This window comes from Myxocyprinus asiaticus, chromosome 15, assembly GCF_019703515.2.
Source record: "Myxocyprinus asiaticus isolate MX2 ecotype Aquarium Trade chromosome 15, UBuf_Myxa_2, whole genome shotgun sequence".
NCBI lineage: Eukaryota > Metazoa > Chordata > Actinopteri > Cypriniformes > Catostomidae > Myxocyprinus > Myxocyprinus asiaticus.
Window position 1 is genome coordinate 36,469,470 of NC_059358.1, and position 12,952 is coordinate 36,482,421.

Here is a 12,952-nt window from a genome sequence, read left to right on the forward strand (position 1 = left end):
ACTGTTTTGGCAGCACGAGGGGGACCTACACAATATTAGGCAGGTGGTTTTAATGTTGTGGCTGATCGGTGTATATGGGTAGAGCTGTATTAAGCTCCTAACGAAATATCGCAATACCTAAAAATTTTAAACAGTATGATATCATCTTGTTGATAATTTTGGTACAATACTAGGGCTCCAGACTGCGACTAAAATGGTCACAAATGCAACCAAAAACAAATTAAAATCTAGTCGCCATTGGCGACAGTCATGTTGTGTGCGTTCATATCCGGTTTCAGCAGATATCATCTTGTGATATATATATATATATATATATATATGCATGCATTTAAATATCTGTCTTTTTTTTTTTTTTCAGAGAATGGCAGAAACTGTCAAACTGGTGTAAATAGTTTTTGTGCAAAAAATTGTCTGAGAAAACTGAACTATGTCAAAACAGGCTTTAAATAAATATTCCTGGATCAATACAAGTGAAGCTCAATCGACAGCATTTGTGGCATAATATCGATTACCACAAAATAAATTTTGACTTGCCCCTCCTTTTCTTTAAAAAAAAAAAAGCAAAAATTGAGGAACTTACAATGGAAGTGAATGGAGGCCAATTTTTGAACTTTAAAATATTGTTTTAAAAGTACAGCCTCATGACATAAACAGTATGTGTGTAAACATGATTTTAGTGTGATCAAATCACTTACTAATCTTTTCTGTGTAAAGTTCAGGGCTCCAGACTAAAAAAATGACTAAGCTAAATAATAATATATAGCTAAATAAAAATAAGTACTGTATGTTTAGTATCAGTCAAATGCTGACCATTTAAATAAAGAATAAATAAAAATACAATATATAGCTAAATGAACATCAGTAGTACTGTTTAGTATCAGTCAAATGCTGACTATATTAATACTGCCGAGTCAAGAGATAAACAGCGGCAGCCGTGTTACACAGTATTCTGCTATTCAAGTTCAGGGGAAACTTTCAACAGTGGAAAACCAGACTTTTAAATATTACATTTTATAAATGCAACGACTGGAATTGTTCGGTTGAAGGGGGTAACAAACTGTGAATCCTGAACAACAGATTGGTGAATACATGTTTACACATTAGCTTCAACTCAGCTGACAAGCAATGAAAGTAGCTACGTGGTTAGCCAGTAAGCTAAAAGCTTGTCACAGAGAGTAAAAGATGGACGTTGTTTATTTACTTTACAGCATTGCATCTCACCAACTAGGTAACAACGTAGCATGAAATCAACACCCAACAGACACAATCCACCACGAAAACATATACGGCGATACAAATATATCTGAGAAAGACTAATGTCGGCCGATAATATCAGCCGATAATATCAGCCGATAAATCGGCCGGGCACTAAAATGCACACAACCTGACTGTCGCCAATGGCGACTAGATTTTAAATTATTGTCGCAATCAATTATTTTTGGTCACATTTGCAACCTTTTTAGTCGCAGTCTGGAACCCTGAAGTTATATCCAGTTTTACAACCTCGTTGCCATGACAAAGACAACAAACCCTAAAACAACTGTAAAAATGTCAGTTTAAACAACTTTACAGCTGAAATAATACAACATCTTTAACAAAATAATTAATGTGCTTAATTAAGAGCTTTTATAAAATTATAAACTAAATTTCTGCCTTTAAACCCTCCAAAAATTGGCCCCATTCACTTCCATTGTAAGTACCTCGATTTTTGCTTTTTTTATTTATTTTAAAGAAAAGGATGGATGAGTCAAAATAATTTTTTTGTTGTAATCAATATTATGCCACAAATGCTGCTGAATTAGCTTAACTTGTATGGAACCGGGACTGTTCCTTAAAGAATGTAACAGATATATGTTTACCTCCCAAACCAAGGTGCATTTATTATTCTTCCTGGAATCATCATCGGACCCTTCAGGCTCTGGCAGAAATAGAAAAGGTCCAAGGTCAACTCCTAATAATATCACATACATGGCTGATTATAAGTCTGCACGTTAAGAGCTCTCCTTCAGTCTTCTCTTACCATCTCTCTTTGAATTTTGCTCATCCCATTTGATCCTATTCAGCATCAGCCGTTTAAACTTCTTCTGTGCTTTGGGTCCTATGGGGAATTGATGTTTAAAGACAATTAATAATAATCATCTGTGAAGAAATGAATGAATCCTTGCTTTAAATGCTCAATCACTCACCTCCCTCCACTACTACGATGTTGACATCTTTGTGTAGCACCACTGTACCGGTAAGGTACAACTGGTTTGCGTTGGCCTCCACCTTAAATTTCTTGGCTGGGTTATGCAGATTTCGGATCCTAAAGGCAAAGCATAGGAACTACATGGGTAAACAAAACGGTAGGACAAACAAGATGACAGAGCATAAAAGGCCTTCATTTGTGAATAAGACACAGCTGACCATGCTGTCTGTATATAGTTTACTTGTGTTTTGTATTTATTTCTTTTTTTCTTGCCACATTTCATTTTTTTAACTTTGTATTTTCATACAAGAAAATGTCGACAATTTATCTAATTAGTCCGCAATTCATCATGTCATATTCATTCAATCTGATTGAAATGGCATATTAAGTCACAGAAATTTCCCTTGTATGAAATATTAGTTTGGCCAGTGGTTAAGATTTGTAATTTTTTTTTACTTTTGTGGCCTCAACACAAAAATTAAAAATAGCTGTTTTTACAATCAAATTCAAATAAAAAAAATTGAAGCTATTAATATACACACACACACACACACCACACACACAAATCAGCCACAACATTAAAACCACCTGCCTAATATTGTGTAGGTCTTCCTCATGTCGCCAAAACAGCACCAACCCGCATCTCAGAATAGCATTCTGAGATGATATTCTTCTCACTACAATTGTACAGAGCGGTTATCTGAGTTACCGTAGACTTTGTCAGTTCAAACCAGTCTGGCCATTCTCTATTAACCTTTCTCTTCAACAAGGCGTTTCCATCTGCAGAACTGCTGCTCACTGGATGTTTTTTTGTTTCTGGCACCATTCTGAGTAAATTCTAGAGACTGTTGTGTGTGAAAATCCCAGGAGATCAGCAGTTACAGAAATACTCAAACCAGCCCGTCTGGCACCAACAATCATCCATGCGATTATCTAATCAGCCAATCATATGGCAGCAATGCAGTGCATAAAATCAGGCAGATACGGGTCAGGAACTTCAGTTAATGTTCACATCAACCATCAGGATGGGGAAAAATGTGATCTCAGTGATTTGGAGAGTAGCATGATTTTTGGAGCCAGATGGGCTGGTTTGAGTATTTCTGTAACTGCTGATCTCCTGGGATTTTCACACACAACAGTCTCTAGAATTTACTCCGAATGATGCCAAAAACAAAAAAACATCCAGTGAGTGGCAGTTCTGTGGATGGAAATGCCTTGTTGATGAGAGAGGTCAACAGAGAATGGCCAGACTGGTTCAAACTGACAAAGTCTACAGTAACTCAGATAACCTCTCTGTACAACTGTGGTGAGAAGAATAACATCTCAGAATGCTATTCTGAGATGCGGGTTGGTGCTGTTTTGTCGAACGAGGGGGACCTACACAATATTAGGCAGGTGGTTTTAATGTTGTGGCTGATCAGTGTATATATATGGGCTGTCAATAATTAAATGTTATCTAATTAATTCCAAGACATTATGGAATTAATCACAATTAATTGCATGCATCATTATTTGCAGAGAAGGCCCGCAAATAAAGAATTCATTTATATAATGCATAATGATTCAAATATTTATAAATACAATATGTAGGGCCTATAATAAATAATACAGATTGAAATTCAGTTTGAAATGAATTGCATTATTGTGGCAGATAAATGAAGTGTTGATTAGACAATAAAACAGCTGCTTATAAACTCAAAATATTTTTTTTGTTTTCATATCACTGAACAAGCCTACAGTGGACAGCAATCTGTTTTGCACTGAGTTCATCAATGTGTCCAGATCTAACAGTACTCATTCTTGAGTTCCGTCTGCTCTTCTTTTAATTGTCGCTCTATGTGCATGTGCATGCCTCACGAAGACGTGTTTACAGCATCTCACTGGTATTCTAGGTCATAAACAGCGCATTTTTGGGACACTGTGTCACGTTAAAAGTAGCTAAAAAGAAACTCTGAACCTGTATTCTGATGTGTTCCTCCTAAGTGATGGGTTCTTATTCAGTGGCTGCACTGCTTGTGATGTTTGTTGAGGCATGATGTCACCTACTGACTCATAAACACAGATGTACTTCAAGCTTGAATTGCTCGTATGGTAGGAAAATCCATACTTTTATTATGGAATTTACATACTCGTCAGGGGGCACAATTATTTGCGTAAATTTTTTAAATGCGTTTTAATTCAGTCGCAATAAATTAACGTTAAATCGACAGGACTAATATACTGTTCATTACATTAAGACAATTTCCCCCAACATTTTATCATTTATAATTTGCAAGAATGCAAGAACTACGTCTTATGTAACCCCATATTAGCGCTTTACAGATATGAATTCATAAATACATAATTTTAACCTCAGCAGTCCTGCTATTTACACTTTTTCTTTTCCGCAAAGAGCTCAGTGGAGCACATTGTGGGTTTTCAGTCACCCATTAAGTCATGTAGTCAACTGTGTAGTGTTTAAGCACTCTTTTCCTTTTCTGATTGTGTATGCCCTAAACAGCGTCTACACTGCACGGAGAGAGATCATGAGAGAGATGCACGGGAAGAGATGGATTTACAGTCCAACAGAAAGAAACTATTGATTTCGTGTGTTCCTATGTGTGGATTATTAATTTCCAACATGTTAAAAAGAAAAAAAAAAAGAAAATAGGGAATATCCCGCACTGTGAACATGGAATGTGCAGGCATTAGGGGTGTAACTATTCACTAGTTTTCTGCATCGATAAGTAATCCTGCCGATGCGCATGCATCGATCTTAAAATATGATTTTTTTTAATCGAGAATTGTAAGTGTTGGTCAATAATCGATTTAGACTGTTAAAATCGAATTAATCTCGATTCAGCAAATCAGTACACAATATTTTAGAATATATAAATATTAAATTAGTTATATGTACCACTTAAATTAGACATCCGCTGCTTCATTCTCTAGCGCATCCCGGAGTGTGCACCCTCACAAATCTCCCGCTGCACTCTTCCGTCACTTTTACGGGATTGTGCCTGCTCTCCGTTCCATCCGTAACTCCCACTGAAACTTTTTCTGAGCAGCTTTCAAAGTCTTTCAAGCACCTAATTTCTGATATCATGGCCACTATCTTGTGAGCAAATGGCAGCTCACATTTGCGCTCTTGTCACGAGTCAAATATTCTCATTAAGCTGCCAACTCGCTGCGTGGCCACTACACGGTCTCAAATTAAGGAGAGCTTGGGGAAACAATGCCATTAAAAATCATAAAAATGCCATCGAAATTCACAATGTGGGGGCAAAAAATGCCCACGTAATGAATTCTTCTGTTTTTTATTTGTAACCTCTGAGAGTTGATGTCATTTTTAGGGAAGGACATCCCTAATACATTCTCAGACTTTGTTTCTTTTTCTTTTTTAATTTTTATTAATAAATTGATTAAATTTACATTATGACATAAACGGATAAGACACAGTTTATGTTTTAAATTGTTAGGGGAAAAAGAAAATGCCCCATAAAGGTAAAAATGCCCCTGAAAATCAAATTCAATGGGGCAAATATTGCCCATAAATGTAAAAGTTAATTTCTGACACTGGGTCCCTACTGAAATAAAGTTATTTAATTGCGAGGTAACTTAAGCCAATATTTTCTGTAAGATAAAATAGTGCCATTTTACTGGTATCATTGTTTAGTTGGGGACTCGGTGTGCAGAAAACATTTAAATTGAAGTCATCTATATGATTGCTTTTCTCTTTTCTTTGAAACTGAATGTAGTCAGATGATGTTACTTTAATGTTGTAATATTTGAATTAGCTTATTGATTCGGGGTTCCCACGGTCATAGAAAACCTGGAAATATCAGGAAATTTTAAAATTGTGATTTCAAGGCCTGGAAAAGTAAAGCAAATTAATAAAAATACTTTTTATAGTGAAATATGGAATACTTTTCTAGCTTTGTTCAGCTCTGAAATATTTTATTGGCACACTGTAGTCTTGTACTATTATTGCATTCCAAGTAGCCTGTATTTACAGTACATGTATTTAATGTGTTTTCTTTCAAGTTACCTTTGGTGGAATAAACAACCTTAAGTAGTAAGCCTTTCTTTTTCTTGCTTAAGACACATTAGGGGAAGTATTAAAAGAATAATATAAAATGCGTTTTTAAAAAAAATGCAGAATTGAATCATTAATCAAATCGAATTGTTTTGAATTAGCAAAAATAGTTTTTGAATTGAATCAAAAACCTGTGAATCGTGAATCAAATCACTTTCAACCCAAAGATTCACACCCCTACCAGCGATCATTAAAATGTTATGTGAGATGTGCAGTCCCACTCCAAAATTCATGATGAGTGAATCCATTAGAAATGAATGCTGCTAAAACACATAGAACAGTGTACGCTCTTGTGTGCTCATGCGACAGTGCGTGTCTAGTATACGATTGCTAGTCTCTGCACACTCAATATAATCAAGCTCGCTCGTCTCCAAGTGCTCGGTTAGAAGAATGTAATTTGTGCTCTCTTGCTTGTTGTCAGCTTGCACTAATGTTATAAGTGCAGCACTGGCCCGCAGTGTTAATTTTTTCAGTTTTTTGTTTTTGTCATAGTTTTAGTTTTTTGACGAAAATGTCCTTTAAAATTAGTCAGTATTTCTTCATGTGATATTCATTCATTTTAGTTAGTTTTGCTCTGATGAAAATTACATGTAATTTTAGTCACGAAAATGATATTTAGTTGATGATGAACAAAGTGTGTAAAACTGTAACAGACCAAACTTTAATCAAATATTCAAACATTTAGAAAACAAAAACATTTTCTAATGTAAACATGTATCAAACATAAATAAACATAATATCCTTGTTGTGAAAAACCTGTGCTCCTGGAATAATAATGTATAGACTAAAGTATTAGCTACTTTTTAGAAGTCTGCCTGTATTCTGAATTTTTCATGCTTCAGAAAAAGTATAAATTTTTTTGTGAAAGGACATTACATTGCATGTTTCTTTCGGAAACAGCGTATTCACAACGCAAGTAATGCAACGCAAATTACAAATGTTCTGACTAGCACATCATTTAGTTCAAGTTCACCTGTTCATTCACTTCACTGTGCAGATGTAAATTGTTATATATTACATATACAGTATGTGGTGGATATATTGATTAAACTCATGTATAAATAGGATGCGTTTAAATTAGGTATTTACCCCATTTTGAAGCAGTTCATTATGCAGGTGTTCAGCACAATTAATTCACATAGCTCAAGCGGAGAAATCCCTAACATACTGGATTAATGTATTAGATTAATCCATGTGTAATATCATCTTCTGTATACAGATTCTTAAGATGTTTCTTCTTCTGTTTATATAACTTGCAATGTTAATATCTTGCAGTATCATTTTTATCTCGTCATATTTTTGTCAAAAGTATGCTTTATTAACATTGTTTAATTATCGTCATAATGCGCCTTTTTCATCTCGTCTTCATTATCATTGACGAAGTCAAAAAACCCTTCATCAATGAATGTTTTCGTCAGTAATTTTGTTGACGGGATTAACACTGCTGGCTCGATCAAGCAAGTGAGAGTTCTAGCAACTGGCCCGATTATCTCTCACACAGGCCAGTTATTGTCGAGCCCTGATCTCATATACAGTGCATTCATAAAATATTCAGACCCCTTCATTTTTTTTTTTCACATTGTTATGTTGCAGCCTTATGCTAAAATGCTTTAAATGATTTATTTTTTCACATCAATCTACACTCCATACCCCATAATGACAAAGCAAAAACCAGATTTTTGATAACTTTGCAAATTTATTAAAAAGAAAAAACTGAAATATCACATTGACATAAGTATTCAGACCCTTAACTCAGTACTTAGTTGAAGCACCTTTGGAAGCCTGAAGTATTTTTGGTTATGATGCGACAAGTTTTGCACACCTGGATTTGGGGATTTTCTGCCATTCTTCCTCTCAAGCGCTGTCATGTTGGATGGGGACCGTCGGTGCACAGCCATTTTCAGGTCTCTCCAGAGATGTTCGATTGGGTTCAAGTCTAGGATCTGGCTGGGCCACTCAAGGACATTCACAGAGTTGTCCCTAAGACACTCTTACATTGTCTTGGCTGTGTGCTTAGGGTCATTGTCCTGTTGGATGGTGAACCTTCGGCCCAGTCTGAGGTCCTGAGCACTCTGGACCAGGTTTTCATCAAGGACATCTCTGTATTTTGCTGTGTTCAGCTTTCTTTCAACCCTGACCAGTCCCACAGTCCCTGCCACTTAAACACCTCCACAGCATGATGCTACCATCACCATGCTTCACCGTTGGGATGGTATTGCGCAGGTGATGAGCGGTGCCTGGTTTCCTCTAGACATGACGCTTGGAATTGAGGCCAAACAGTTCATTCTTCGTTTCATCAGACCAGAGAATCTTGTTTCTCACAGTCTGAGAGTCCTTTAGGTGCTTTTTTGTGTCTTGCACTGAGGAGAGGCTTCCGTCTGCCCACTCTGCCATAAAGCCCAGATCAGTGGAGTGTTTCAGTGATGGATGTCCTTCTGCAAGTTTCTCTCATTTCCACACATGATCTCTGGAGCTCAACCAGAGTGACCATCGTGTTCTTGGTCACCTCTCTTACCAAGGCCCTTCTCCCCCAATTGCTCAGTTTGGCTGGGCGGCCAGCTCTAGGAAGAGTCCTGGTTGTTCCAAACTTCTTCCATTTAAGAATTATGGAGGCCACTGTGCTCTTGGGAACCTTCAATGCAGCAAAAAATTTCTCTTAGCCTTTCCCAGATCTGTGCCTCAACAAAATCCTGTCTCTGAGCTCTTCAGGCAGTTCCTTTGACCTCATGGCTTGGTTTTTGCTCTGATATGCATTTTCAGCTGTGAAACCTTATATAGACAGGTGTGTGCCTTTCCAAATCATGTCCAATCAATTGAATTTGCCACAGGTGGACTCCAATCAAAGTGTAGAAACATCTCAAAGATGATCCAGAGAAATGGGATGCACCTGAGCTAAATTTCAAGCAAATGTCATAGCAAAGGGTCTTAATAATTATGTCAATGTGATATTTCAGTTTTTTCTTTTTAATAAATTTGCAAAGTTATCAAAACTCTGGTTTTTACTTTGTCATTATGAGGTATGGAGTGTAGACTGATGTGAAAAAAATAAATAATTTAAAGCATTTAAGCATAAGGCTGCAACATAAACTGAAAAAAAAATTAAGGGGTCTGAATACGGGAATGAATTATGAGTGAGTTAACTAACCCATTAGTAAAGCGGTTCATCTTACCGTTTTTCATCTCTTTCTGCTCCCTGCAGCTCAAATGAAGAAAAAAATCCCTCTAAATACTACAATTGGTTTATTTGAATCAATTCTTTCTAAAAAAAAAAATTTTTCTTAAAACATTGTTTGTGCATTGTTAATATCTAGTATAATGTTCCTCATCATATTTTCATCAACAGTATTCTTTCATTAAAATTGTTAAATTATTGTCCTGATGCGTCTTTTTCACCTCGTCTTTATCATTAAAGGAGGTTTCATCATTTAATATTTTTGGTAGCAATTTCGTTATCAAGATCAACACTGTTACTTCAGTTTAACCCATGACGAATTCAGTTCCAGGCAGAGCAGATAGCAGAGCTTTAAAAAATCCTAATGCATGATTAAAGAAGTGTTTTGTACCTGTAAACAGCGATGTGAACCCCGTGACTTAAATCCTCCTTGAGTTTCTTGACCTTCTTCTCTTTCCTTTGTTCTGCTGTGAGTTTACGTGCTGCGTTCGCCTCCTCGTGTGCCCTGAACACACAAAGTGGAAACATCAGTGTTATCAGAGAGCCGCACGCATGAATAGTGTTAATGTCCAAGACGAAGTGTTTGTTTGAATAAAATACTAGTGGCTTTTTTTATCCTCCTTGTTTGTTTGTGTGTGTGTGTGTGTGTGTGTGTAGGAACTCACTTCTGTCTCTTGGCCATTTGTGCTCTAACATGAGCCTCTACTTTAGTGGGGTCCTGCACAGCCTCCGTCCCCAAAACCCTCATCAGATTAGAGATACGTACTGTAGAGACAAATTATACATCATATTCCAAAGAAACAGGATTTATTAACATGAATACATAACTGCATACATAACAGTCCAAAAACTGATAAATACCACAAGCAATTTGATGTGATACTACATTAAAATACATATTGAATTCTTTGTTTTTAAATATGTGACTAGCAGGTTCTGCTTGGTGCCGTACCTTTGGGTTCAGGTGGAGGCATGAGGCCCAATCGGACCTTCTCCTGGAGTTCTTTCTGGCCTTCCCTGCGAGTCTGTCTCCTCAACTTCTTCTGTTCCTTCTTGGTCAAATATACACCCAGGGTCACCGGCATATCTGCATCCACTAAGAGAAGCAGACAGACAGACAGACAGAGAGTGAATGACGATACATTTTTAATCAATGAGGTAACTTAGGTTTTGATGTTCAAACCAACAGAATATTGCCTTTCTGTAAGCCACTGAGCTCATTTGGTTTTGTGCATGTATTAATACCTGGAGGGGCCATCTGAATGGGGTGCTCAACCAGGTTAGTGACTCCATGCATCTCAATCCCATCCAAATTTGTATTTGCAGATCTGAGATGCAAGAAACAAAGAAAAACAACAGAAGAATTGTAACAAAAATCGTCTTTTGGTGAAAAATAAAAAATAAATAAAAGAAAAAGATGTTAAATATGTCATTGTGTTAGTTGACCCAAAATTGAAAATGATAATCGATCACTTTTGTGTGAGGAACTGACAGATGTTGTGACTGGCTGAAAATCTTGCCCTCAATTCTCATTAGCTCTTCCGCATAATTCAAACTTGCCAAAAAAGTTTGTCGTCAAACTTCATTGATGCTCACATCTTTAATTTTGGCACTTTATCACACAAAACGATCTTATGGTTTCAGAAAACTTGGAATTTAACACACAAGTAGGGATCCACCAGTAAGTAATTTCTGGGCCGACACAATTAATTCCTAGCTCATTGTGGCCGATACCGATAATTCATAGCTCAGTGTGGCCGATACCAGTAACCGATAGTTCATAGCTCATTGTGGCCAATACGACAACCAATAATTCATAGCTCAATGTAGCGATACAATAATTCATAGCTCATTTTGGCTGATACCGATAATTCATAGTTCATTGTGGCCGATACCTGTAACCGATAATTCACAGCTCATTGTGGTCGATACCAGAAACCGATAATTCATAGCTCATTGTGGCCAATACCAGTAACTGATAATTCATAGCCCATTTTGACCGATACAGTAATTGATCATTCATAGCTCATTGTGGCTTATACCAGTAACCGATAATTCATAGCTCATTGTGACCAATACGATAACCAATAATTCATAGCTCATCGTGGCCAATACCGATGATTCATAACTCATTGTGGCCAATACCGATGATTCATAGCTCATTGTGGCAGATACCGATAATTCATAGCTCATTTTGGCTGAAAAATAATAACCAATAATTCATAGCCCATTTAGACCGATACAGTAATTGATCATTCATAGCTCATTGTGGCCGATATCAGTAGCCGATAATTCATAGCTCATTGAGGCCAATACGTCAACCGATATTTAATAGCTCATTGTGGCCGATACCGATAATTCCTAGCTCACTGTGGCCGATACGATAATTCATAGCTTATTGTGGTCGATACGGATAATTCATAGCTCAGTTTGGCCGATACCAGTAACCAATAATTCATAGCTCATTGTGGCCGACACCAGTAACCAATAATTCATAGCTCATTGTGGCCAATACCAGTAACAGATAATTCATAGCTAATTGTGACCGATACAATAACCGATAAATCATAGCTCACTGTGGCCAATACCAATAATTTATAGCTCATTTTGGCCGATACCAGTAACCGATAATTCATTGCTCATTGTGGCCGATACCGATGATTCATAGCTTATTGTGGCCGATAAGATGGTTCATAGCTCATTGTGGCAGATACCAGTAACCGATAATTCATAGCTCATTGTGGCCGATACCAGTAACTGATAATTCATAGCTCTTTGTGGCCGATATGATAACTGATAATTCATAGCTCATTGTGGCTGCTACCGATAATTCATATTATAGCTCACTGTGGACGATATAATTCATAGCTCATTGATAATTCATAGCTCACAACGCTGTGTGTGTACGCAGGCAGTCAGAGATTCTAAGCCACAAGCAAGTAAACCGTAACAAATTATTGGAGAAAATATCTGCGCTAATTCCACTATCGGTGCAATAATATTAGGATTTTCCTGGTTATTGGCCAATAATATATCAGCTGACTATATATTGTGCATCCCTACACACAAGTCATGTGGACTACTTTAATTGTACTTTTCAGAGCTTGACAGACTCTAGTGACTGTATGCTTTCACTGTATGGAAAAGAGCAGCCTGGATTCTCCAGAATATCTTCTTTCGTTACGAAAGAATATCATACGAGTTTGGAATGAAACGAGGGTGAGAAATAGACAATTTTCAGTTGGGTGAACAAGCCCTTTAAATCCATTTTTTGCTTTCGGAAAATTTCACTTGCAGAATTGAGGGCTGTTGTCTCTTACAGCTCTATGTTGGACGGCAGGATATAGGAGTCCCACCACTCTATATGAGGAATCTCCCCCTCTCCTAACTCCTTCTTAGGGGCAATAAGAGCCAGTTTAGTGGAGGCCTGAATGCCTGTCTTCTTAGCAGCCTGAGCGATCTCCATCTGTAGCTTCTCCAGCTGAGACTGAAGAACAGAAAGACAAATCACATTAAA

The 12,952-nt window shown here is 37.0% G+C and overlaps 1 protein-coding gene across 1 annotated transcript in view; it reads right to left on the reverse strand.

The window, feature by feature from the left end:
* The window catches only part of LOC127452581 (U4/U6 small nuclear ribonucleoprotein Prp3-like), a 28,846-nt gene that overhangs the window by 3,593 nt on the left and 12,301 nt on the right, over window positions 1–12,952 (reverse strand). Inside the window, exons 9-16 of the mRNA XM_051718153.1 lie at window positions 12,756–12,922; window positions 10,681–10,763; window positions 10,388–10,531; window positions 10,101–10,200; window positions 9,827–9,940; window positions 2,187–2,305; window positions 2,021–2,098; window positions 1,860–1,918 (exon numbers count right to left, since the gene is read on the reverse strand). Coding sequence (XP_051574113.1) covers window positions 1,860–1,918; window positions 2,021–2,098; window positions 2,187–2,305; window positions 9,827–9,940; window positions 10,101–10,200; window positions 10,388–10,531; window positions 10,681–10,763; window positions 12,756–12,922 — 864 coding nt within the window. The remainder of the gene's footprint in view (window positions 1–1,859; window positions 1,919–2,020; window positions 2,099–2,186; window positions 2,306–9,826; window positions 9,941–10,100; window positions 10,201–10,387; window positions 10,532–10,680; window positions 10,764–12,755; window positions 12,923–12,952) is intronic.